The sequence below is a fragment of the Notamacropus eugenii genome, chromosome 3, assembly GCF_028372415.1.
Source record: "Notamacropus eugenii isolate mMacEug1 chromosome 3, mMacEug1.pri_v2, whole genome shotgun sequence".
Classification (NCBI taxonomy): Eukaryota; Metazoa; Chordata; class Mammalia; order Diprotodontia; family Macropodidae; genus Notamacropus; species Notamacropus eugenii.
Window position 1 is genome coordinate 426,084,333 of NC_092874.1, and position 24,943 is coordinate 426,109,275.

The window sequence follows — 24,943 nt, forward strand, 5'->3', positions numbered from 1 at the left end:
GAAAGTAACCTTCTATAGTCTTATTTTTTTTTCCCTTTTCTGGGCATTTTCCCAGTCAGTGATTTGCCTTCTGAGTTTTGTTTCCACCCCCACCTCACCTCCAGATCTGCCCAGACAACACTTGGGGTCTGAGATTCAAATGCAGCTCCCCAGCCTCAGGGCTTTCAGTGGGGGCAGGGCTGCTATTCAGTGTGAGATTAAGTTCTTGGGTGGGGGCAGGGCCGCCACATGGGGCTCAGTTCCCTCAGGGGGTTTATGCAGAGACCTTCAACAATGGATCTGGGCTCCTGCTGGCTTTGGGAGCCCCTGTCCACTGCCGCCCCCACCGCTGCCCCCACCGCTGCCCCCCGAGGGGGCCCGAGCCACAGGGACACTCCACTTCCCTGTCGGCCACCCAAAAAGACTCTCTCACCGACCCCCGTCACCTGTGGGTGGAGAGACCCGTGCAGCCGCCAGAGATTCCATCCCTGAAGCCCGCTCGGATCTGCTCCTCTTGGTGCTGCGTGGCCAAGGCAGGGCTGGGCTTGGCTCTGGGTCAGGTGCTCGATGGACCTTTGGTGTCTGTTTTCAGGTCCCTCTGGAACAGAAATCTCCTCTGCTCCATTGTTCTGTGGCTTCTGCTGCTCCAGAATTTGTTGGGAGTTATTCTTTACAGATATTTTATGGGCTGTGGGTTCGGAGCTAGCATATGTATGTCTTTCTACTCCGCCATCTTGGCTCCTCCCCCGCTTTATAATATTCTTAAGGGGGCAGTTGGGTGGCACAGTGGATAGAACACTGGCCCAGGAGTCAGGAGACCCCTGGGTTCATATCCAGCCTCAGACACTTGCTAGTTGTATGACCTTGGGTAAGTCACTTAGTCACTATTACCTTAAATAAAATATAATTTTAAGTGCTACTAAAATGTGGATTATTATTATTGTGCTTAAATGAGATATTACTGTGAAGTGGTAAAAATCTGTTTCTATGATTATCCTTTCTATATGTGGGAATGTGCCAGACCCCATGACCACACTGCACAAGGGGACCATTCCAATTGGTGGGAGTCAGGATGGCTCCTTCTCTTTGCTCCTGTTAGTGAATTGCAGGACGCTGGGTGACTGACTGTGCGGTCAGGAGTCCTGCTACCCTAAGGGACAACGTTAATCATCAGAACTACTGAAAGCAAAACGTGATTGTCTGTGGGCTGAAGGACTCACTCACTCACTCATTCATAGCTGGCTGCAGTTCACACCCATATCCATAGTCCCTAGGCCAGCCTAGAGGTCTTGGGAGAGAAACTCTCACCCACAATGCTTAGCAGGCTCCCTTAGACATAGCAGACGTTCACTGTTTGTTGAGTGGGGAAGAAGCATTTATCACCACCTACTATGTGCATGTACTGTGCTAAGCACTTCTCTCTGTTTTACCAATATCATTATTATTGCTTTTATCAATCCCATTTTACAGTTGAGGAAACAGGTTAAGTGACTTGTCCAGGGTCACACAGCTGGTAAGTATCCGAGACTAGATTTGAACTCAGGTCTTCCTGACTCTATCCATTGCACCACTAGCTGTCTCTAAAGTGAGTGAATGAAAGCCCCCAACAACAGTAGAGAATTTTCTCAACTACACTGTGGCTTCCAAATTGCTTACATGGGGGCAGGCCCTGCCAGAAAATGGCAAACAGCTGCTCATTAAAGAATAACTCCGTAGTCATGAATCACTCAAGCCACAAAAGCATGTCTCCCAGGCATCTGGAAAGCAGGACCTCACCGAATGGCATGTGCTGTGCTGTTGGGGGATTTATCCAATCCAGAGCAGCAGGAGAGGGCCTTATCCAAGTGTTTCTGTGACAGGCTGGCATGAGATGCGCCTGCGGTGTTTCCTTACCTGCCACCTACACCTAAACCTGGAGGCTTTGCTATGTCCTGTATCAGAGCGGGGCTTGTTCTGAGCCTGGCCCAGCCTTTAGTAATCAATCACAACAAGTACATGTGTGCATGTGTGTGCATGTAGGTGAGATGCACTCGTAAGCCCAACTGCTTGCACAGAGGGAAACTGCTCAGTTTCCAAAAATCAAGGGGTTGGAGTGAGGCAGGGAGGCCAGAAGGCAAGGCTCTAACCAAAGGGAGATCTTTAGTGTCTTCTCATCCAATGGTGCCAAACGCAGAAGTGGGGCCACAGAACCTTGTCTTAGAAAACCATGTGTTAACACGCTCTGTCTTTTGTTCTATTTTTATTAGTTTTGTCAAGTATTTCCCAATTACATTTTAATCTGGTATAGCCAGCAGGCCTTGTGTTTCTACGCTTCTGACCTAATCCCATTTTTACAGATGAAGAAACCGAGTCCCCGAGAGCTCAAAGTTCACCCAGGGCTCCCTCTCTTACCCTGTTCAGATTTCCAGCAGGGTCTTTGCAGGACCCTGAGAGGAGATCACAGGTCACAGAATCTTTTTGCTGGGGAGAATTTTGTCTGAGCCTTCTATTTCACAGACGTGGCAAGGGAAGGTCACTTCACACTTCAGACACTGTGACCCGTCCAATATCACAAGCTGGGGGCAGTAGGTAGTTAGAATTTAGGTCTCTTGACTCCCTGGGTAGCATGGCACTGTACTGAACAGCTGATCAGGACCCTTGATGGGGAACTGGCTGGGGCTATTTAGTGTTAGATCAGGCCCGAATAGATTCCTTTAAGTCCCCAGATGTCAGGAGGAAAAGTGATGGAGCTCAGGACCCCAGTTTGCTCAGAATGGGGAAAGAGAGAATTCTGCTCTCTCCCCCTCCCCCATCATAAAGTGACTCTAGATTAGGGGGAAAAAGAGTTAGGGGCCAGGGAACTCCTTTCCACTTCCTTAAGGCTGTTGACAACATGACATTTAGATGAGGTTGGGGAGCAGGACCAGGCCACAACGAGGCCATCGGGAAAGGGCCTGGGCCCAGAGGGAGTTGGAGCCCAGGAGGGCAGAGCAGAATCAGGTTCACCAGCCTGGGAGAGGGGCAGTGGGAGGGACACAGGCTCCTCCAGGGCCACAGCCTCTCCACTCAGTCTCCAGGTTCCCACACTCGGCCTGCTTGGAAACCCCCTGGCCCCAGTGGCCCTCCTGGCTCTACAGCAGCGGCAGGGGCTGCGCCAGGAGTCCCAGTTTCAAGGTCTGTGTTTCAGGGAGGCTCATCATTTCCCATCGGGGGTCGGGGAGATAAACCTTAAAAGGCTTGTCAGTCTGTCTGCAGCACAGGCTGTCTCTGTTTGGCCCGCGCCTCGGCGGACAGAGGCCGCCATGCACTAATGGAGCACTCGGGTTTCTGCTGATGCCAGCCCCAGATAGACAGGCCCGGCGGCAAACAAACTCGGCTCCCCAGGGGCTGCTCGGGTTTGCCCGTCATTTGTGAGTTTGTGTACAAAGTTCAGGTGAGCTAATTCCCGCCAGAGCAGCTGTGAGAAGGGCCTTTGGTGCCCAGAACTAAAGCCTGCTGGGTGGGGAGGAGAGGACAAGGGAGGCCTTTCTCAGGTCTGGACAGTTCCCATCTTAGCACAAGCCCCTTGGAGGATCATCTCCGAGTCCCAGCTTCCATTCTTGACTCTTCTTTCCACCCTCAAGTCACAGGCTGAGGACCAGCCCACTCTTCCCCCATCCTACCTGGCCACTTGTTCTGGAAGAGAGAGGCACATCACCATCACTGCAGCAGTATTTTTTGATGTCTTACTATGTGCAGGGCCCTGTACTAGGCCCTGGATCACACCTCTGGCCTCCAAATTGTCCATACTTTCCAGGGTTTCACTTGCAAAATGCATCTCCATGTAGACATCTAAGTCAATCACATTGCTTACTGAGACCCCATCTGAAAGCCCAGGACCCCAAATGCAGAGCAGCCTGAAGGTCTCCATCTCTCTCTCTCTCTCTCCCCCTCCCTCTCTCTCCTTCCCCCTTTCTCTCTTCCTCCTTCCCCCTCTTCCTTCCTTTTTTCTCTCTCTGTCTCATCACTACCACCATCATCACTGTCCCAAAGTCTTTATTAAGTGTATACATCTGGGGCTGGGTTAGGTAATAGGGCCCTTAGCCCTTTGAGAAGTTCTGATAGTGGAAAACAGATCACAGAATCATTGGAGTAGAGTTAGATGAGGCCCTACAGATTTTCTGGTCCATCCCTCTCAGTTTATAGAAGAAAAAACTGAGGTCAGAGAGGGCCCAGTGACTTTCCCGCATCCCACTAGAAAGTGGCAGTCAGGTCCAGAATCCAAGTCTCCCCCTCTCTCTCCCCTAGACAAGGGCACCTTTGGCCCAACCACAAAGCCTGAGTAAGCAGGACACACAGACAAAAGGCAAAACTAAAATCCAGGAACACTACCAGGCAGATTGGCTTTGTTGAAGGAGACAGAGCAGAGTATGGGAGCCCCGGGTTCAAGGAGGTAGTAGGGCAGAGATGTTTGAGAGGGCATGGAAGGATGGTTGAGTTCCAAGGGCTATTAACATCTCTGACGCTTTTGTGGAAAAGACCAGTCTGGGTTCCCAGAGCACGCTCAAACCTTCCCGAAGGCAGCACTACGATGTGCTGAGAAGGGGGAGTGCGGAGTGAAGGAGAGGGAGCATTGTGGGACATGGTAGGGATGAATGCACTAGAGGGTGGTCAGCAGGTGAGGGCAGAGTGGTTGCTTAGCTCCTTTAGAAATGCTTATAGGGCCTATCTGGAGGAGAGGGAGAAATGGCTGTGTATTCTAAGACAGGGATTGCCTTACTACTTCTATCACTCATTTCTGCATGACAGTGTGTACTAGGGGCCAAGCAGGAGCCTGCAGCCAGCCCTCCAAAGCAGGAGTGTGCTTTGTCCCTGTCCACAGAGTCAGAGAAGACTGGAGGTGGGCAATGGAGAAGGCTAGGGCAGCAGCCCTGGGGCTTACACAGCCTTTTGGACATCTCTGCCAGACCACCCTCTGCACTGAGACCCCCACATCCTTTGCTCTTTCTGCAGTTCTCACGTTGGGTACTGCAGGAAGGGTCTGATGGGCCCTTACCTCCTACCCCGTGCCTAGAGGCCCCAGGAGTTGGTGGGAAGGGCAGAAGCCAAAGACAGAACCTTCCCAGCTCAAGCTGGCTCCTCCACAGATGACTTCTGAAGTCTGGCCCCTGAATCTAGACCATCCATCCTGGAATCCCTGCCTGCTGCACCAGCTCAGGCCCTGGTCCCAGATATATATCCTGTCTCTGAAGATGCAGTGACTTCCTTAGGCTGGGCTGGGACAAGGGAAAGGAGATCAGTGCCAGCTTTCAAAGAACAGACAGGCACACCACCTGAGGGAGACCATCAAATAGCTGGGTCAGGAAGTCCATATCTTCTGCCCATCTTTCCTCCCTCTTCTCTGACATCTCATTATTCTGGTGCATATTTATTATTTTCACTAATCTCAAATTCCTACATGATTTTGCCAGTCATGACCCTCTCTAGTACTTACTGATTGCTACATCCTACATGGCAATGCACTATCACTGCTCATGGGATTTACATGTGGAAGCACCCTCCAACTGGAGGGACCTCAGAGTTCCTAAGGTCCAGTCCCCTTATTTGTCACAGGGCAAAACAATATTGCTCCTGGACTTTAGTTTGGTTTATTTACTTATTTTGTACACAGAGAGAAAGACTGACTTATCCAGAAGAGAAAACAGGCCCGGAAAGGTTCATTGATGTACACAAGGTCATACAGTTAAGTGGCCAAGTTTGAATGGTTTGATTGTTTCATGTGCATGGGTTCTGTCTTCCTAATTAGACTATGACTTCTTTGAAGGTAAGGATCTTTTCTCTTCCTCCAGTCTCTGCCTCAGTGCCTAGCACTGGTCTGGACACACAGGAGATGTTCAATAGACTTAAGACTAACTGGCTTGCTCTGGCCAGTAAGGTTCTGAGTGGCTGTTTGGGATGGGATGTGCCACCATGGTCCTAACCCAAAGTAACCAGTGGTGTGGGGACCTTGGGCTCAGAGATGGACTTTGCCTATAGTGAGTTGGGGGAGATGAGAAAGAAGGGCAGGGAATAAGACAGGCTAGGTTCTGCTGAGCCTTATTGGGTCTTTGTTGGTCTTTTATATTATTCTCCAGGGATCCAAGCTTTTTCCACTAGGGATTCCCTTTGGGGTTCATTTACAACTGTGCCTCAAAGATACCTCTTTTAACCTCATTTTAGTCTAGAGAGGAACAGATGAGGGTGGGAGATGGGAAAAATTGATGCCCCTCAGGAAAGTAAACAATGGTCACCCTACTGGGCCCTAATCCAAGGTTTCTTACTTTAATCTCCAAGCCTTGCTTTGACTGAAGGGAAAATCAAGTCACCTGGATGGCCTCGGGAGCCAGGAGAGATTTCTAAAAGCTCATTTCCAAGGAGGAGGCACCTTCAGGGAAAGAATAGACTAATCCTGCTCTGAAGCTACCCAGGAGAAACAGGCTACCATCAGCCAATCGGAACTGCCAGTCACAGCCCCGACATCTTAATACACAGCATGTAGCAATTAAAATTTCTAATTAAAAAACAACTCAGCAGCCAAACAAATGCTGTAAATTAGCTTTATGGACAAACCAGAGCGGGCAGCACAGGCTTGCTCTTTCAAAAAGCATGTTTAGCTCCCCATTCGAGTTAAATATTCTGGACAAAGCTACCGTTGCCTCTCATGTCCCCAGTCTGGTAACAGGATCTAAGCTGGAATTCTCTGAACAAATCTCCTTTGTCAGTGGGGACAACATCTCCCAAGGGGCTCTATCAGCAGGCTTTCTGTTAAGAAGTACCCTGTCTGGACTCACAGCAACATGGCCTCAAATGACTGTGCTTTTCCCACACCACTACCCTCGGCACTGGCCAGTCACCCCTATGCAGGGATGCCTCTTTCTTGAGTACAGGTGGGACCCCTGGTACAATGTTTAGCCATTGCCTGCCAACTTGACCCCCTCGGACCACCTGTCCACTGGGAGGGAGGGTAGTCCCAAAGAAGGCAAGTCCTGTTCAACACTTTACATGCAGGAATGTTTCTGCAGATGGGGGCAGCAGCCCAGGGTTTTCAGGGTCCGAGTGGTGTGTGTGTGCCTGCCTCGAGGGTGGAGTACTCAGGTGAGAATGCTATTTTTTTAAAAATATACTTTTATTTGAACTGTTTTCCCAGAATGGCTACTTTCAAGCTGAGAAAACTGCCTTGGCATTGGGGCATGCGGATCAGGGTGGATAAGGACATGATGGATCCTGGGTACTACCTGGCCTTGACGGTGCCAGAAGAGGGAGTCTTACCTTCATCTTCAGGTCATGCCTCTTTAACAGTCAGGTCCTTTAGCCTGGAGGCAGCCAGGTGGGGCAGTGGACAGAGCACTGGACTTGATTTATCAGGAAAACCTGAGATCAAATACTGCCTCTGACAATCCCAGGCAAGTGAACCCCCTCACTACCACAGCCTACTTAGGATCCAGGGCTGCTGGGTTTTCTTTCTGTTTTATCATGACCCACTGCCGTGCCCTCCTCCCCTGCCCCCGACTTAGTGCCTTTTCCCTGGCTCTGTCTCCTAGCTTCTCTTGAGATTCAGTTTATATTCCATCTTCTGCAAGAGGCCTTTCCCGGTGTCCCCCACTGCTAGTGCCTTCCTTCTGAGACAGCTTCAGTTGAGACTGTATAGAGCTTGTATGCACCTAGTCCTTTACCTGTTGTCTCCTCGTTAGGATGTGAGGTCCTGGAGGGCAGAGACGGTTTTTGTCTTTCTTTGTAACCCCAATTCCTAGCACACAGTACATGTTTCATAAATGTTCACTGACTAGCAGCCTCTCAGTCTCAGTTTCCTCATCTGTAAGATAAATGGCCTCTAAGATCCCTGTGGGATCTAAATGTGAGATTCCATGATTTTAGCCTAAGAGGATGACATTTCCAGGCCCCCTATTTACAAAATGAGGAGAATGACCCCAGCCATTTCCATTCCTCCTGACAATGTAGCGAAGGTGAAGGAGAGTACTCCAAGGGCTGGATCTTCGTGTCAGTTGGGGGTAGAGCCACAAGGGCTGATTCCACACGCGACCGGGGACAGTTTCCTGGTAGACCTGTCTCTTCATAATCACCTGCCCCAGCTCTACAGCTCCTACTTGTCAGCTCTCCATACACCGCTTAAAAACAGCCCAGAGAGTGGCAGCCTCAAACTCTGATAGACATGGCTCCCTCCTCCCTCGTTCCCCCTTTCCACTCTCCTCCCCCACCTCAGCTCCTAAGATTTGGAAGTTTTCAGTCTATTGGCTCAAATTCTATGACTGCCTATCCCTTTCTCCTTGCCTGCCTTGAACCCAAACTCTGACCCATGCTTATATAAGCAACCTTTGTTCCATTGTCTTACCCAGCTTAGTCCCTGGGTCCACCTACTCAGTCTCTGAACCTTGCCTGAGTTCTCCAGTCTGTCCTGACAGTCTGGTCTGTGATTCATGAAGCTTAAGAACTGTATGAATCATACATTCCCTTTCTACAAGGAGAAGATGTAGCCACTGGCTCTTTCTGCCCACGATCCATTCCTGTGTCCCGTGTCCTGAAACTGAAGGCCACCGTCTGCATCTGAGGCTCAGGGAAGGGCAGAGTCGAAGGAGGCCTGCAGAGCCCCCAGTAGAGCCAAGCTGGGGGTCTCCAGCAGCAGCCACACAGTGTGATAAAAGGCTTCCTCTGGGGGGCACTGGAGAAGGACCACCTCAGGCAGGGAGGTTTGCTGGCTGTCCTGCTGTGGATTTCCAAATGGCCCAATTGCCCTGGGAATTCCTATTATTTTCTCATTCTTTGTTTGTAAATACTCTCTCCAAGTGCTCCCTAATTGGGTTATGGAGATAAAAAGGAGGCCAAACAGAACAAGGACGACTTGATGTGTACATCATTTTTCCAACACTTCTCCTTGGGAGAGGGAGGGCTGGGACCCAGACAGGGCCCAGGGACGCCAATGGTGATCTAATTTAACTCACATTAGAGCAGCTTCAAGGCTAGTTTGCCTGCGAGGATGTTGGCTGCTGGTGCATCCAGAGGATGGTGATGTTACCCAAGCTGGGTCCCGGTTCTGCCTTCTTCATATTCTCTGCAGCATGAGAGGAAAGGGCAGCTTGGAAAGACTCCTGGGATGGGGTGAAGCGGCGGGAAGGGCACCCAGGGAGATCTCCTGCAACTTTTGGAAAATGGACTCCGTGGGGTGAAGCCTGTTCTTCTACCTCTGTCCCAGCCAGCAAGATAGGTCCTGGGAAGAGGAAAGGCTGGAAATCCTCAGTGAAGCTGAGAGACTTACTGTCCCATGCCTCCTTTTTCTAGACCCCCAAACATGTCAGAGATACAGCATAACAAATGTGTTAAGAATTCCACCTTGGAAAATCTAGCCCAACAGGGAATGCTGGCAGAGGGCTTAGAACCTAGATCCAGGATTCTTAGGGATTTTCTTCCCCAAATTTGGAATCTTTGAAACCTCCTTGCCTCAAGTCCAATATCTCTACATTCATGGAGATACTGAAAATGACACCTGTATGGGATGACTGGGTAGCAGGCCATTTGTGGCTCCACCAAGATGGGTACAGAGAACTCAGTTCTTTCTCATGGCCAGCTTTCAAAGGAGTCTTTCCCTGGTCTGGGTGCAGTTCTCAGGAACAGGCTTGTGATCTGCCCTGACTGATAACATCCATCACCCACATTAATCATTAAAGGATTTGGTCACTACAGGGATCTTAGAAGGCATTTAGTCTCCAACACGCCCATTTTACAGATAAGCAAAGTTCACAGAGGTGATGCCACTTTTCCAAGGTCGCAGAGCTATCCAAATGTGTCTTCTCTCTGCATATATGGTGTTCTTTCCACTGCATCAATTGATTTGCTGGATGCCATGGGACAAGGCAACACATCAGTCATCTGATGTAACCTATGTCCAAAGGGAAACCCCACCACGGCACATCCAACAAAATCCTTCAACCTCTTCTTAAAGAACTCCAAGAATAGGGAACTCACCATTGGTCAAAGCAGCCCATCCTACTTCTGGAAAGTTCTCATTGTTAAGGAATTCTTCCTAATACCATCCCAAATTTTCTCTCCTTGTACCTCTCCCTTTCCAATGAATGCTTCTGCTTCTGCGCTCTTGGGCCAAGCAGAACATGTCTAACCCATCTTCCATATGACAGCCTATCCCATTTTTGAACACAATTATCGCATCTCCCAGTTCTTCTCACCATTTCTCATATATCGTGGATCCAGAGCCCTTTACCATCTTTGCGTTTTATTCTGGACATGCCAGCTTAACAACGTTCTTCTTCAAACAGAGCCTGTGGTTCCCAAACTTGAACGTAATACCCAAGAGGAAGCCTGAACGAGGGCAGTGTAACAGGGACTATTTCTGCTCTTGGAAATTTCCTTGTCTAACACGAGATGTCATCAACTTTTTTTGGGGGGGAGGGCAGGCTACTCATATTGGGCCTGCAGGTCACTAAAACTCCTCAATCTTTGTCATAAACCACTGACTAACCACGCCTCTCCCATCTTACCCCGGTGAAAGAGTTAAAATTCCTCCTTAATGAATTTGATTCGAGTTAGATTATTAGATCTTTTTGGATCCCAGCTGACATTGGATGTGCTAGCTACTGTTCCCAGTTTACGCGGTCTGCAAATTTGATGAGTATGTCATCAATGGCTTTATCCAAGACTGAGAAAAATGTTAAACAGCATAGGACAGATCCTTAGGTTACTCCACTGGGGACCCAATGCAAAGGTGATATTGAATTGAACTGCTGACAAGGGCCTAGAAAATTCAGAAACCATTTAACTGTATTATATTCTACCCTATGTCTGCCCCATCTGCTCTATAAGAACAATCTGATGTGCTTTATCCAAAACTTTACTACAGTTTTGTTGAACTCCAGCTAATGCACTCCCTTCACCTACTGGTTTAGTAACCCTGTCAAAAAAAAAAAAAAAGGAAATAAAATTAGTCTGGTAAGACTTGTTCTTGACAAAGCCCTGCTGGGTTCTTGTTAATTCACATGTTCCTTTTAAATATTCACTACCCATCTCTTTAATGATCCTTTCTAGAATTGTCCCAGGAATTGAAGTCAAGCTCAGGGGCTCATGGTTTGCAGACTGTTCTCTTCCCTTTTGGGAAAATTGGGATATTTGCCCTACTTTCATCTTGTGGTACCTTCTTATCCTCCACAATATTTTCACCTCTTGATGACAGTGGTGTAGCAATCCCATCTGGCTGCTTTTTGGACCTGAAGTTATAGTTCAGGTGAGTCAGGTGACTAGAATTCATCAAGGGCAACTAGGTGGTATGTGCTAACTCATTCTGGGTATCAACTTCCTGTTAGACATTTTTTCCCTGTCATTTTCAGTGCAAAGTTTCCTCTCTCTGGCAGAGAAAACATACTTGAAATATCTGTCACTCATAAATTGCACTTTGTAAACCCCAAAGCAGCATATAAATGTGTGTTAATATTGAAAACAAACTGTTATGTAAGTGTACCATTAATAAATCACATGATTTATTTGACTAAGGTCTATGAGGGTGAGGACTGTATCTTATCTGGACATTGAATCTCTCCCTATTAAGTGGGTGCTTCATACGTTTTAAGAAAATGAACTGCTCAAAGTGCTTTGGAAATATATTTAGCAATATAAAGGATTATTAATACTACTCTTTCTTCTAGAAAGACGTGCAGGGAACCAGGGAACACTCTCAGAGATGTCTTAATAACTGCCAGGCGTGAAAGGGGTAATGATCATTATCTCCATTTTCCAGTGGTGGCAGGATAAAAGCGAATGACGGAGTGACAAAGAAGTGGCTTTTCTTCCATTTCCTACAATGCTCTCCCAGAAATCCTAATCTACTACACTGCTTCTGGGTCACGGCTCTTTGGTTCTTTGGCCGAACAGAGGATTTTATAGTGCAGCAAAGGTGGCTCTAAAACTTGAGGGATCATTTATAAACTAGAACTCTCCAATTCCATTCCAAAGTTCAACTGAAACAATGTCAAACAACTATGAAGTCACACTAGGGTCTAAGAGTCTTGAGGGGATTGCAAAGTTAATGAGCCAGTATGACATGGCTGGTCAATGAGTCAGTATGACATAGTAGCCCAAGGAGCTGGTGCCATCTTGGGCTATGGTAAGAGGCAGAGCAACCAAAACCATGGTGACAGTCACATCGTCCCTGGAATATAGTGTCCAATTTTGGGTGTCAGGTTTTAGGAAAGATATTGTCAAGTGTGTCAAGAGGGCGCGAAGCCATGCCACACAAGGACTAAAGGAAATGGGACTTAAAAGGAAACAGAGAAGAGAAGATTTGGCAGAGGGGCATGACAACTGCCAACAAGCATCTGAAGGGCTAGCAAGTGGTAAATATATTAGATTTGTCCTCTTCTTCTCAGAAGGGAGGACTGAATTTAAGAGTGATGGGTGGAAGATCTTCCTAACAATTGGAATTGTCTAAAAGTGAAATGAACAATTTCAGGAGAGTCGAAGATTCTAATCACTGGTGTTCTTAAAACAGGAACTGGATTATCATTTGTAAGGGGTATTGTAGAGGGAATTCTTATCTATGCATGGGTTGGACAAAATGAGTGCCAAGGTAGATAGATGCTTGACAAACAATAGATGCTTTACTGACTGGTGTTCAAATCTCAAGTTTCTGTGATTCCATAATGAGCATTCTCCATTGACCATCTATTGCTGAAGGCTTCCTAGGATCTGTGGGTCCTAAGAAGTCTCCCACTTACCACAAAATGTCCTGATGCTTCCAAAGGCTCTCTATCTCTCCTGTAATGTAGCTGGGAATGGGCAAAATATCAGAGCCAGGGCAAATTACTTAACCTTTCTAAGCTTTAATGTGCTCAGTGGACTCAATGGTCTCTCCAGTTTGTCCTGTCTAGCTCAAAGACTTAACGATGGTTGACCAGTCTGCTGACCCAGTGCCACTGGCCTGGCGTTTTCGAAAGGTTTTATCCAAAAGGCAGTTTGTTACCCTAAATATAACTCGATTTTCAACTTACTGGAGACTGGTCCATGGCAACAACCCAGTCAGTGGGCATTTCCTATAATTTCATCTCAGCCAGTATGAATCCTTCACACTGAGAGGTAGGCTCTGGCTCCTTCTAACTGTATACCATCCATGCATGGACTTGCCTACTCTTGAGCTGAAGACTGACATCCTGAGTTGAAGTACAACTGCCCAAAACCCAAGTCTGTCAACATGGAAGACTGACCTTTGGTACCCAACCAAATCCCTCCATTTTCCAACGCTTCTATAGAAAGTCATATATTTAAGAGCAGGAAGAGACCCTACAGAGGCCAGCTCATCCAACTCCCTTATTTTTAAAATGAGGAAACTGAACCCCAGGGAGAAGACTAAAGGTCATAAAGGTAGTAAACTAAAGAGCCAAGATTTGAATCCAGGTCCCCTGGCTCCAACTTCAACCCTCTTTGGACTATGCCACTTTTAACTATTGTCTCCCTTTGCCTCATCCTCCTCCCTGCCCTCCCACAACTGGTCAGGTGGAGAATGCCTGTGTCCCTGACAAAGTTATGAGGTTACCTGGAATCATTTAGTTTAGGTTAGCCAGTGTTAGAACCTCCATGATTTATTTTAAAAAATACCAAGACCCTTTCCTCAGCTCTGTCCTCTGGCCCCTCCCCATTCCCATAGTGTATTTTAAGGTCTCTCTTTCCTGCAGCACGGGTCAGGATGCTGGGTTCCATCCGTTGGTTCCATAGCTTAATGACATGGAGCCAGTTGATCACAACATGACCCTGTTAATATTTTTCTAATGCCATTTTCACAAATTAAAGCATAATGCACCGATTACTGGGATGAAAGCAAAGACTCTGCGTCTGTCTGGAGACCGAATAAAGGAACGTTTGAACATCTGTTCATCCTACAAATGTCTTTAAAAGCTTTGATTTCCCCATAATCCTTTGGTTCCACCATTTCACCCTTTTCTGAATGTGCATCAAACAGCCCCAGGACAGCAGTACACAATCCACAGTAAAGGCTTGTTGCAATCTAAGGTCTCAAGCAGGCAGCAGTTCCCACTTTGGGAACAGAGACAGAGAAGGACGGAGGGACTCTGTGGAGCAAAGACCTGTCTTGGACAATGAACCCGAAAGTGGGGGGATATTGTCTGTCTACCCCCCAACTCCTCACTCCTCAGCTACACAAGAAGAAACAGGAAGCTCGTAAGAGGAAACCAGATTCACATCCTCAGAGGACAGGGCTGGGGAAGGTTCTTTGGGACAAAGGAGGTCATAGAAGGAGTGCAGGGTCTGAAAAGAACCAGGAAGGACAGTTCCCTGTAAGAGCATGGCCTGTACCCAGGAAGCACTTAACAAATGGCTGAATTCAATAAGGTGGACCCAGAGCTAAAATGCGACCTTTTCCAAAATCCCAAAATATTTTTATCCCTACAATAAAGGGAGTCACAAAACAAATACCTGTTAAGAAAATGTGTAGCTGTTGAAGCTTTTGCTTCCAAGGATATTGTCTAATTAAAATATAATTGGATTCTTAGAGAGCAGTGGAACCTTAGAAATGACTGTCCTTTCATGGATGCCCACCATGATCTAAGTGCCCACTGGATGGGTCACTTCTCTCTAGGTTTCAGTTTCTTCATCTTTGTAGCAACTCACAATGAGTGAGTTGGTCTAGTTATTTCTACAACTCCTTTGAGTTCTAATATTCTTAAAGATTAAAAGGTCATGGAGGGAGGTCCCAGGCCTTCTCCCATCTCAGAGCCAATGATGATCTCGAACATGCCATTGGTGCTTAATGTGTGCTACTTGTGGTCTTCTTGGAAGTGCTCTGAAGTCTGAACACTCTCATTTTCTGGAGGAATTTAGATTAAAAAACGAACACTGTCTATGCAGATTATTATAGCTACTTTTTTCTCTATATAAAAGGAAATTTTAAAACAAAGCATTCTCTCCAAGACTCTTTCATAAGGCTTTGGTAGCTGAGACATTCAATTCATGGACATACTCTCCCTTGGGAAATGATTCTGCCACGCCCTTGTATGAGCGATGATGAGTGATGACGCTGGAGGCCAAGCCAGCAGATAGGGAGCTATGGCTTGAATGAGGAAGAAAGAGGGCTTGGGTTCAGAGGCAGTTCCTAAGGAGAGAAGGGGTGAAGTGGGTAAGACAATTAAAAGAAAAATAATCCAGTGGGCAGGAAGACAGAAACACAGACACAGGAGGCGAGACAGAAGGAGAAAGAAAGAAAGAGAAAGAGAGAAACTCTTCAGAAGAGACTCTGGGAACCATTCGGAGATCATAGGATTGTGTGATTGATTGGAACCACATCTGATCCCAATTAAACACCACTACAAACAAGAAGAGGCAGCAGTCATGAGTGCCTGGACACTGAAGATTTATTCACAAGCAGAAATCCTAGGAGTCAGAGCTAGAAAGGACCTCAGAGACGGACTCCTCATTCTGTTCACTGGCTGAGGTATAAGAATGACTCTGGGCCAACAGACTTCAGGAACATTGGCTCAGAGGTGGTTTTCCCTGGCTGTGATGTTCAGGAATAACGCAGCTAATTCAGAAGGCTCAGGCCTTGAGTCATGCTGCCCATCACTAGCTCCTACACTTGGTGCCTCTTGGGAGAGATTGCTTATGGCTTAACCAAACATAAGGGACAGACCCTTCCCCAACAAGGGGACTCCCTGGGTCCCTAACAAGACCTTTGGATTGTGAAAAATCAAAAGTTTACAAAGAGTCTGATTTACTTTGGACTCTTCCTTCCTGGTGTCCCCTCTTCATTCTCTTCCTTTTTGATCTGATTGGCTGTTCTACCAGGCTCAAAAAATGGTGTTCTGTGAAAGGTTTACATGGGAGGTTATAAAATGATTAAAAATGGGTTTCTATTCACACTAGAAAAGAAACTAGTCCTCTTCTTCTCACTCCTTGTGAACCTCAGTCTCAGTCAGAAGGCCAGCTGACAAATTAGCTGGAAGCCTAATCTGGGATGAAATCTCTAGCCCATGGACCTCTAGGCAGCTCAGTCCAGAATGGTGAGTGTCCATCTGGAGGGGGAATCAATTCAGAACTATTGAGGGAATCACATTTGGGTGGCCTAGTTAGGCATAGTTAGGGCATCCAAGCCAGGGCCCCTATCCCCCATAACCTGAGATTCTTTGGCTGGAGGGCCCAGTCCAGTGGGCAGGGCTGTACTTCAAGGAGACTGAACCATTCTTTTCTGTGCATCAAACACGTATCTCTTGAAGTAGAGGCTGATGGAGATATGTTGGGTGGGGTCAGCTTTGCTACACCCTTCATCCTCCTTGGTTACATCTCCTTTTCCTGACTTAGCTCTCTTCTTGGTGGTAGTAGTGGTTAGAAGCTTCTTGGTATCAGAGTTAAGTCCATCTATAATACAAAACAGAAAAGATAACTTTATCCAAAAAGCAGAGTATCCCACTGAAGAAAAACTGACTTGGCAACATCCAGACTTTTCAAATAATGCTACTTCATGTCCTTCACTGAGACCTCATCCTTACAGTGTTCTAGGCCCTAGCACTGGGTTTCTGGTCTTCTTTTCTTAAGCTAACATGGTTTCTATTTATACCCCTTACCCTTGGAATAATAATAATTCTCATTTACAGTTTACAAAGTATTTTCTTCATAACAAAGTACTGTAATAACATCGTCTTCAGTTTGTATAATGAGGAAACAGACTCAGAGTTGAAGTCGGCCACTGTAGCTATTAAACTGAAGAGCTGGAGATGAGACCCTTCCAAGTTCAAGTCCAGGGAACTCCCCATATTGACACAGAAGCCACCAAGAGTTTCACAAACAGCCTTTGGCCCAGCTCATCCCTTATCATTTCACTCTCCATCAAGGAGAAAAGATGGAATGAGAAGAGACAGGAGGAAACACTGCGCTTGAGAAGGATTTTGGCTTCTGAACATGGAGATCTCCCCTTTTCTGACTATTTTCAAATGTAAGTTCTATAAGCCTGATAGGAACATGCCAAAGCAGAGTGCGATCCAGCAGGGATCAAAGACAGCAGCCAGTGGAGCCTCAGTCACTGAGGCAGGTTAGGGAGGGCTTGCTCCTGGAGGCTTTGAAATGGACTCTTTTCTTCCCCAAAGCAGAGACCAGAGAACCCGCTGGAAGCTAGTTTAGTGCTGCCTCTTCACTGAAATGTTGTTCTCCGGCATGGGGCCAATTCTAGTTTAGGCATTCTAACCTGTGGTGTCACATAACCTTATCTCAAACACTTAATCAGTTTCTTTCCCTCCACCCCCACTGAAATTTGGACCAGCATTCTCATACATTGGGGTGAACAAAAAGGCCGAGATGTTTGGAGGTAACAGAGACTGGAAGGCTCTCCCACAGGTGAGCTACAGCAAGGGGGCTCAGAGCTGATTTCAACAACTCCATATTCTGGGTTAGTTGATGGACTCTATTCTGACTGGCAGCTGGGGGTGGTACAGAAAGTCAATACCAAACTGGTGTCAAAATGAACCATCCCCAATTTCCTTCCTTTCCCAAACTTTGTTTGCCTCTTACACCAGTGGAACTGGCTGGAGCATTCTCTCTTCCTCTAACTACTTGGAAGAACTCAGTCTTCGTGCCCCCAAGAGTGCCACGGCTAGTGGAGAAGGGTCTGTTTTCTATCTGATGCCATAGGTTATCTATAAGCTGCTCAGAGTATTTTTTTATTTGCTCAGACTAGTGAGGTTTTCACTTTTTCACAAAGGGAGATATGATAAACTCATAGAGTACTACAGCTGGGTAGGTCCTTGGAGATCATCTAGCCCAATTCCCTCATTTTGTAGGTGAAGAAACCAGAAGAAACCAGTGATCTGCTTGAGGTCACAGAGCTACAGCATAGCAAGACCAGAAGTCACCTAGGCCTTCTGATTTTAAATGCATGGCTTCCTTTGAACTCAAATCTAGGGACACATGGGGATAGTGAAAGATAGTATTACATCAAAAAGAAGAGCCCTAGATTGGGGAATCTCAAGCAGTAGTACATTTTTCTCTCCTCAACATTTTTCAAACATGATCCAACTGCCATTAACTTTTTAGTAAAACAGTAAATGAAACTAGTCAACTGACATGAAATTTTACATGAAAGCACTTTGGAACCTGGAAAGCGTTATCCAAGTGATGGGCACTTTTCTTGTGTCTGTCACAACAAAGTGCCGGGGACAGATTAGCCTTGTGATCTTAGGCAATTGATTCCTTTCTGGGCCTCAGAGTCCTTACCTGTAAATGAGGTTTACAGAGAAGTTGTAGAAGATGATCTACAGGTTCCTTTTAGCTCTAACATTCTAGGGTCTTACATTTATAAAGGAAATATCTGAAGAATCGTAGGTCATCTTCTTGGAAAGATGTTGTACTTTCTCCAGTCAAGACTGCAGTTATAACACAACGGACATTCATCATGTTGACATTTCCCTGCATGTGTGGTTGTTGGATTTTTATTGATAGAAGCAACTCAATAAAAAATGGTCAGTTTCACTTCCTGCTTGGGTGAAATCCTATCTAAGTTCATCCTATGGAAACATTATTTGTACTGGGTGAAAAAAAACAATTTTCAGAGTACAACTTTAAGGGTGACACTTGGGACAAACTGGACTGTGTAAGAGTAAGTCACAAATACTCTGTGTGTGTTTTATAAAAGGAAATCTCCCTTCTTGCCCAGGCAGCAAAACCCCCAAAGCCAAGGCCAAAGTGTGTCTAATCTGCAGACTCCACACCCATTCCGTTCAGACAGGGTATTGTGCAAGGGTAGTTAACAGGAGAGATGGAAGAATGTGGTAGATCCTACAAGTGAAACCCTAGGCTGCTGGCCAACTCCAGCTCAGGTATTATTAAACTCACAGGTATCTAAATTACTTAATCAGATCCCCCCCAGCTCTCATTCTGCAAACAGATTAGGTGGCTGGCATCAGACCCTGACAAATGGCATTTGCTGTTTTTTTCTCTCTGGTGCCAGGAGGTCTATGGGCTGAAGAGGCTCGGGAATACAGGGCGGCTCAAAGGGGCAGGCTGAGAGAGACAGGCGGGGGCACAATCTCCATTTCATCTACCTCCGTGGATTTCTCGCATTACACACAATGCATACTTTACATTTTATAAAACCAAGGAAATGAAGGGAAATATATCTGTCACCAAAGAAGACATCAGCCCTTTAATAGCTGAAATGACGGATATTTTTAGATGGAAGTCTAGTTTAACTTACTAACTTACATTAAGGGTCTAATCTCTCCTGAACAATGACTATGTTAGCTTGAATACACAGTGAGAAATCTGCTCCATTAATTAAGTGCTGTCTGTACGACTTGGATTTGTAGCAAATATTAATAGATTTCTTTTTCTCTCCATTGGACAATTACCTTATTTTTTCCAAGCTGCAAATGGATTAAGCTGAACAAGTATGGAAGGACTTCTGTATCACAGGAGTCAGGGCTCTAGTGTCTATGTGGTCGGAAAGTACCTATATACTAATATTATTAACGGATGATCTGACATGGCAGGGCAGATCTCCAGGAACTTCTCTGGCCCCATCTCATCAGTCACCTGCTATCACCAACAAACAACCTCTTAGGAGTCTCCAGCCAAACACAGCCCCAAAGCTGCCCGCAGATAGGCTGACTCCAGGTCCGACCAGGGGAGGCAAGCAATCAGCAGCCTTTAATCTATCCTTCTTGACTTTCTGGTGGCTATTCTTCCACAGCTTTTTGTGCTATTGGGATGGAGCTGCTGCCTGGCTACTGGAGCTGAGAAAGGATTAGAGACGGCTGGTGTATTTCAATCCTAGGAAGCACAGATTTTGCAACATTTGATTAAAAAGCAGGGAATGGGGATGTGGCCTTTCGGAAGCAGCTCTGGATGCTTTGTAGGCGTAATGTGGGCAAGGGAAGGAAGGACATTACTAACTTGCTTGTCTAGTTGTGTGCTGTGTTTCCCTTTTTCTGAGACATTGAGCCCCTCGTGCTATGGCCCAAAACATTTCCCTGGCCTGGACAGGACCAGATTCTCCCTGACTACAGCCAGCCACTGACAGCCTCAGGGGGAACAAGACAAAGCTCCCTTCCCTTCTTGCTGCTGTGGTTGCTCTACCACTCCAGAAGGCCCAGACTAATTTAGCAACTTTGCCACAAAGAGAGCATTTCCATGGATTCACTTGGCCCAACAGCACAATGATTGTGAAATCTTCTGTGCATGTGGGTCTTTAGCGTTTACAAAGCACTTCCAAATCTCAGTTAATCCTGACACTGGCCCCGTGAGGGGCTTGGGTGTGCACTGCTGTTGCTCGGTTGTTCAGTCATGTCCAACTCTTTGTGACCCCAAGGACCACAGCATGCCAATACTGTTTATGGGGTTTTCTTGGCAAAGATATTGGAGAGCTTTGCCATTTTCTTCTCCAGTGGATTAAGGCAAACAGGGTTAAATGACTTGCCCAGGGTCACATAGCTATTAACTCTCTGAGGCTGGATTTGAGCTCAGGTCTTCCGGATTCCAAGCCTAGTGCTCTATCCACTGAACCACAGAGCTGCCCCTGGACAGGCATTATTATTCCCATTTTACAGGCGAAAAAACAAAGGCTCTGAAAAGTTCAGAGATTTGCCTATGCATGGTTAGAAGGGCAGGATGAAGAACTCAGATCTTTTAGCTTCCAGAGGACTCTGCTTGTCACCCTCTCCCCTCCCTCCTCCCAGCACCTCTCCTGGTAGGAACAGGAGTGGGTCACTGATGATGAAAGGAACTTGGGCCACTTCTCTGTGGTGTTACATTTCTCACCCTGCTTTCAACAGGGGCGTCCCCCACCTTGAGGAAGTGGGTGTCCATACGCCTGGCCAATGGGCAGTGATTTTTCCTGAGGACCAACATCAAGGCCCTGGCATCTGTCCATCCACTTGTATAAAATACGCCCATCTAGGGCAGAGTCTTAGCTCTGAGCCCTCTGGGCATTTTGGAAGAGGAGAAGCATTAGCATTAGCTTTTTAAAAATTTTTTTTTTAAACCTGATATATAGTTTCTTATCTACATTCAAGTCCAGAGAAAGAAACTGTCATATCAGCAGGCACAATCCTCAGCCCAGGAGACTCAGGTTTGGCCTTGAAGGAGGGCTGAAAAAGTGGATTTTAAAGTCAGTCTGCATAAGTTTTTAAAAACCTTGCCTTCTATCCCTACTACTGAGTAAGCATGTGCCTGGCTCTTTCCATTCCCAGAGACCTTTACAGATAATAACTCAGTCCTGAAGATCGGTTCCTAAATTTTCAACACGATGAGATTCAATGCTTCCCACATTTCTTCATGCCCCTCATGGATTCATAAAATGCTAAATCTGGAAGAGCCTTTAGGGGTCATCTAGTCCAATCCCCTCATTTGGTAGACAGGCTCTTCCATTCTGCTGTTTATATTCTCCATAAGCACTCAACTGAGACCACAGTAGTCTGCCTTTAGCCACATATCAAAGGTCCTCCTGAGCCTAAAGAATGGAAAAGGAGAAGCAAATTCCATTAAATGGATTTTAAAGCTTTTTGCTTGATTTCTTTTAGGCACTGTGCACATATCTTCAGTTTAAATATAGGTGAAATAGCCTTGGAAAAGAAAAAATTCTACAAAACTATAAGATTATGTCATCATCATCGTCATCATCGTTGTCATCATCATGACCATCATACCTCGAACACTGTGTTCTCAATTCTTCCTCTCGGAGTCCTATCTGTCATGAAACCCACCTCAGATTACAGGTACCTTTCCATGAAGCCTTCCCTTATCCATCCTCCTTCCTCTGAAGGATTCACAGTTCTGTGTGCCTCACCTTCTATTCTAGATCAGAGGGATCTATGTACTCACTGTCATCACCTACTAGGCCTTACACTGTTTGAAGTCAGGGACCTGGTGTATGCCTTGAACACAGTAGATGCTTAATATATATCTGTTAAATGGAGGAATGGGTGAGTGATTATCATAGGCTTTCTAGAATGTTAAAGCTGAAAGGTACCTTGGAAGTTGTTTACTACAATATCTTCATGTCTGTGGTGAGGAAGTGAGGATGCACAGTTGGTGAGTGATTTACCCAAAGCTGTTCATTAAGCCAGTGAGAGTCAGTATTGGAATCTAGGGCTCCCAGCTTCCAGGCCACATGTTCTTAAATCAGAGCTTTCCATATGATGACATGAAGAGTAAAGAATACCAATTTGCTTATCTTAATGGTCTATGTACATGTATTTTTGATGATAAAGTCTTTCTTGTAGCTGATAGCAAAATGCTATTGGTAAAAAAGAGATATAGACAAAAAACTCAAAAAACATTGAATTAATTTCTTGGTGCCCAGCCAACAGAGAGAGAAGTGTCACTAGAAGAGCAATTCTGTATATACCCAATCTGCCCAGAATTCCAGACCACCACTGGGTTATGGGAACTATAATCCCAGAAGAATGTCTTCAGTCAAGGCTACTGTAGACATATGAGCTACACTGGGGACCACAGGCAAGCAGCTGGAGCGGAAAACTGGATTGGGGATGGGTGAGAGGTGGAGAGAGTTGTTTTTTCCAAAGTTCTCAAGAACAGAGCAGTCATCTATCCATCTGGAATGGTTTCCACTAATTTCCACGGCATAGTATCCCATCAGAAGTTCCTAACAGTGTCAAGAATACTATCGGACTGTTCTCACTAGCCAACAATATGTGTGATCTTCCCTGACTCCTACCTTCATGACAAAACCACTTGCCATACTCTGTCTTCCATAAGCCTCTGATCTTTCTACCCTTTCTCTAAATCCTCAGCATTCAAAGGCTTTGCCATCTTGCCAGCTTCCCTAGCTCTAATGTTATAGGACTCAAAGTCTGGATTCTTTTGATAGCATTGATCGATCACCCGAGCTTGGCTCAGGAATCCATCTTTTCTGGGAATGAAAGAGGCAGTTGAGAGGGGAGAGAAAGGAAAAGATGCTCCAGGGTGTTCTATAGCAGAGAGGACCAGAGCTACAGTTAAGAGTTAGAAGAGACCATAGAGATCAGATAATTCAACCCTTTCATTCTAAAGATGAAAAAACTGAGTCCCAGAGAGACTTCTTGGTCAGAGAGTAATCTTACCAAGAAAACAAAGGTAGTAAATAATATGGCTGGATCCCAATTTGGGGGTCTGTCCACTCTAGCATGCTTTCTCTTTTACCTCTAAAGCTGTTTCTAGTTCTAAGTCTATGATCTAGTCTTTCTGCTTTCAAGTATGGCAGAAACTCTTGGCTAATTTCCCAGTAGTGCAAAGATGATAGAGAAATTCTTGGTTGGTGTCCAACATAGTGTGAGATGACGGAGAAGGGATAGAAATACTGCATCAGAGACAATGGACTTGAGAGTCACAAACACTCCAAAAAGCTGTCTTCTATGAAAGCCCCTTGGGATGGATGCCGCCATCTTCTGGTTATTGAACAAATACTAGCAAATCCTAGGGAAGGTGGCTGAGCCTGGAGGGGGGAGGTAGAGTAGAGAAGGAAGAGGGGAAGAGACAGAGGCAGTTTTAAATCCGGGGTGCTGACCCTGAGTGAAACATAGCCTATGGCAATTACTTGGGAAAATGCTTCCATCGAGAGGGCCGTGGCCATAAGAAAGCAAGTGCCAATTGTGCACAAAGGCAGAATGGCTCTTGTTGCACTCTCCCTGGCGATCCTTGAAGGCACGTTTTGTCTCTTGGCTTTGGCTGCAAATAATCGGGAAAAGAATGCTGGAAAACAAAACAGCTTCCCAAGTGCTGCTTGTGGGTGCCATAACTAATACACCCATCAAACAGTCCTGCAAATTGCCTCCAATTGCTGGCGTCACTTTCATGTCCCAGGCCAGACTGTTAAAGAAGGGTCCTCTTGTCCTCATTCCATTTACAGTGGGAAGTCCCAGCTTTAGCCACAGTGGGAACCAAGTCCTTCCCAAAAAGTTCAGAGTAATTTGTACTATAACAGGTCCCTGAGGTACACTGGCCAACTGAAAATGCTACATAATTTTCTGTCTTTTAATTAGAGGTTGTTAATAGATTTAGAACAACAACAGCAGAAACCAAGCCAAACAAAAGGAGGAGGCTTTGAGAAGGAAGGTCAGAAGTTTCCTTTCCTGGGCTAGGTTTCCTGGGGGGGAGGAATATGAGAAGCCTGCCGTGGTTTACTCTGAGATTGTTCTTTCTCTCACTCTCATCTGCCTGAGCAGATGGCATCTGGGAGTCTTCAGTAAGAGTTCTTTATCCTGCTTAATGGCCAGAGAAGTCTCTGTGCGATGATGTTAAGTATCTGGGGTGCAAAGACTCCATCTTTGGGTACCTCAACTTTAACCTAAACTAGCAGAAAGAGAAATTTCAGCTCCATTCTATTGCTGGGGCAAACTCTAGGCAGGCATCACTATTAAGGCAATGGGATTACTAAATCCCAAGGATCAAGAAGCATGGTATAGTGGGAAAAGCACTGGATCTGACATTAAAAGATTTCAATTTTGAGTCCTAATTCTGTTAGTAACTGTGACCAAAGGCAACTCACTCTACAAAATGAAGGAGTTGGAAGAGATGATCTCCAAGTTCCTTCAAGGACTGACACCGTGTGACTCTAAGTACTGGCTGAACTGGTAGAAGGAAATCCTCAGCTGCTGTAGATCACATCATTCATACAATGTGCCCAACCAAGAAGGAGCCCAGATATTCCTAAGAGTCCTGTTACAATGAGGAACCACAACTAGTTTCTTAAGTTCCTGAGGTTAAAATGGCAGCAAGGAGACCAAACTGGAGAGTATCTTCCAAGTTAAATAGATGAATTTTAACACTACTATGGGCAATGGTAGCAGTGGGGTGGTGACAGGAGGGAGAGATAACACAGGATTCTGATCAGGGTAGAGCTGTAATCACATTAGGAAAGTACTCTAGTATAGTGGGCAGGATGGATTGGAACTGGAATGAGCTGGGAGTAAGGCAGTGGGAATGGAGAGGAAAGAGTGGATATCAAAGACACTGGGAA

General features: G+C 46.0%; 1 protein-coding gene across 4 annotated transcripts in view; it reads right to left on the reverse strand.

Annotated features, from left to right (window-relative positions):
• The window catches only part of EEFSEC (eukaryotic elongation factor, selenocysteine-tRNA specific), a 344,545-nt gene that overhangs the window by 12,296 nt on the left and 307,306 nt on the right, over window positions 1-24,943 (reverse strand). For 2 of the 4 annotated variants that reach the window (XM_072598315.1, XM_072598314.1), the window contains exon 7: window positions 15,339-16,356. The exons of 1 other annotated variant lie outside the window; for it this stretch is intronic. In XM_072598315.1, coding sequence (XP_072454416.1) covers window positions 16,163-16,356 — 194 coding nt within the window. In that variant the 3' untranslated portion in view covers window positions 15,339-16,162. Of the gene's footprint in view, window positions 1-15,338; window positions 16,357-24,943 lie in introns of those variants that run through there. One more of the 4 variants, XM_072598316.1, reaches the window with a different exon arrangement.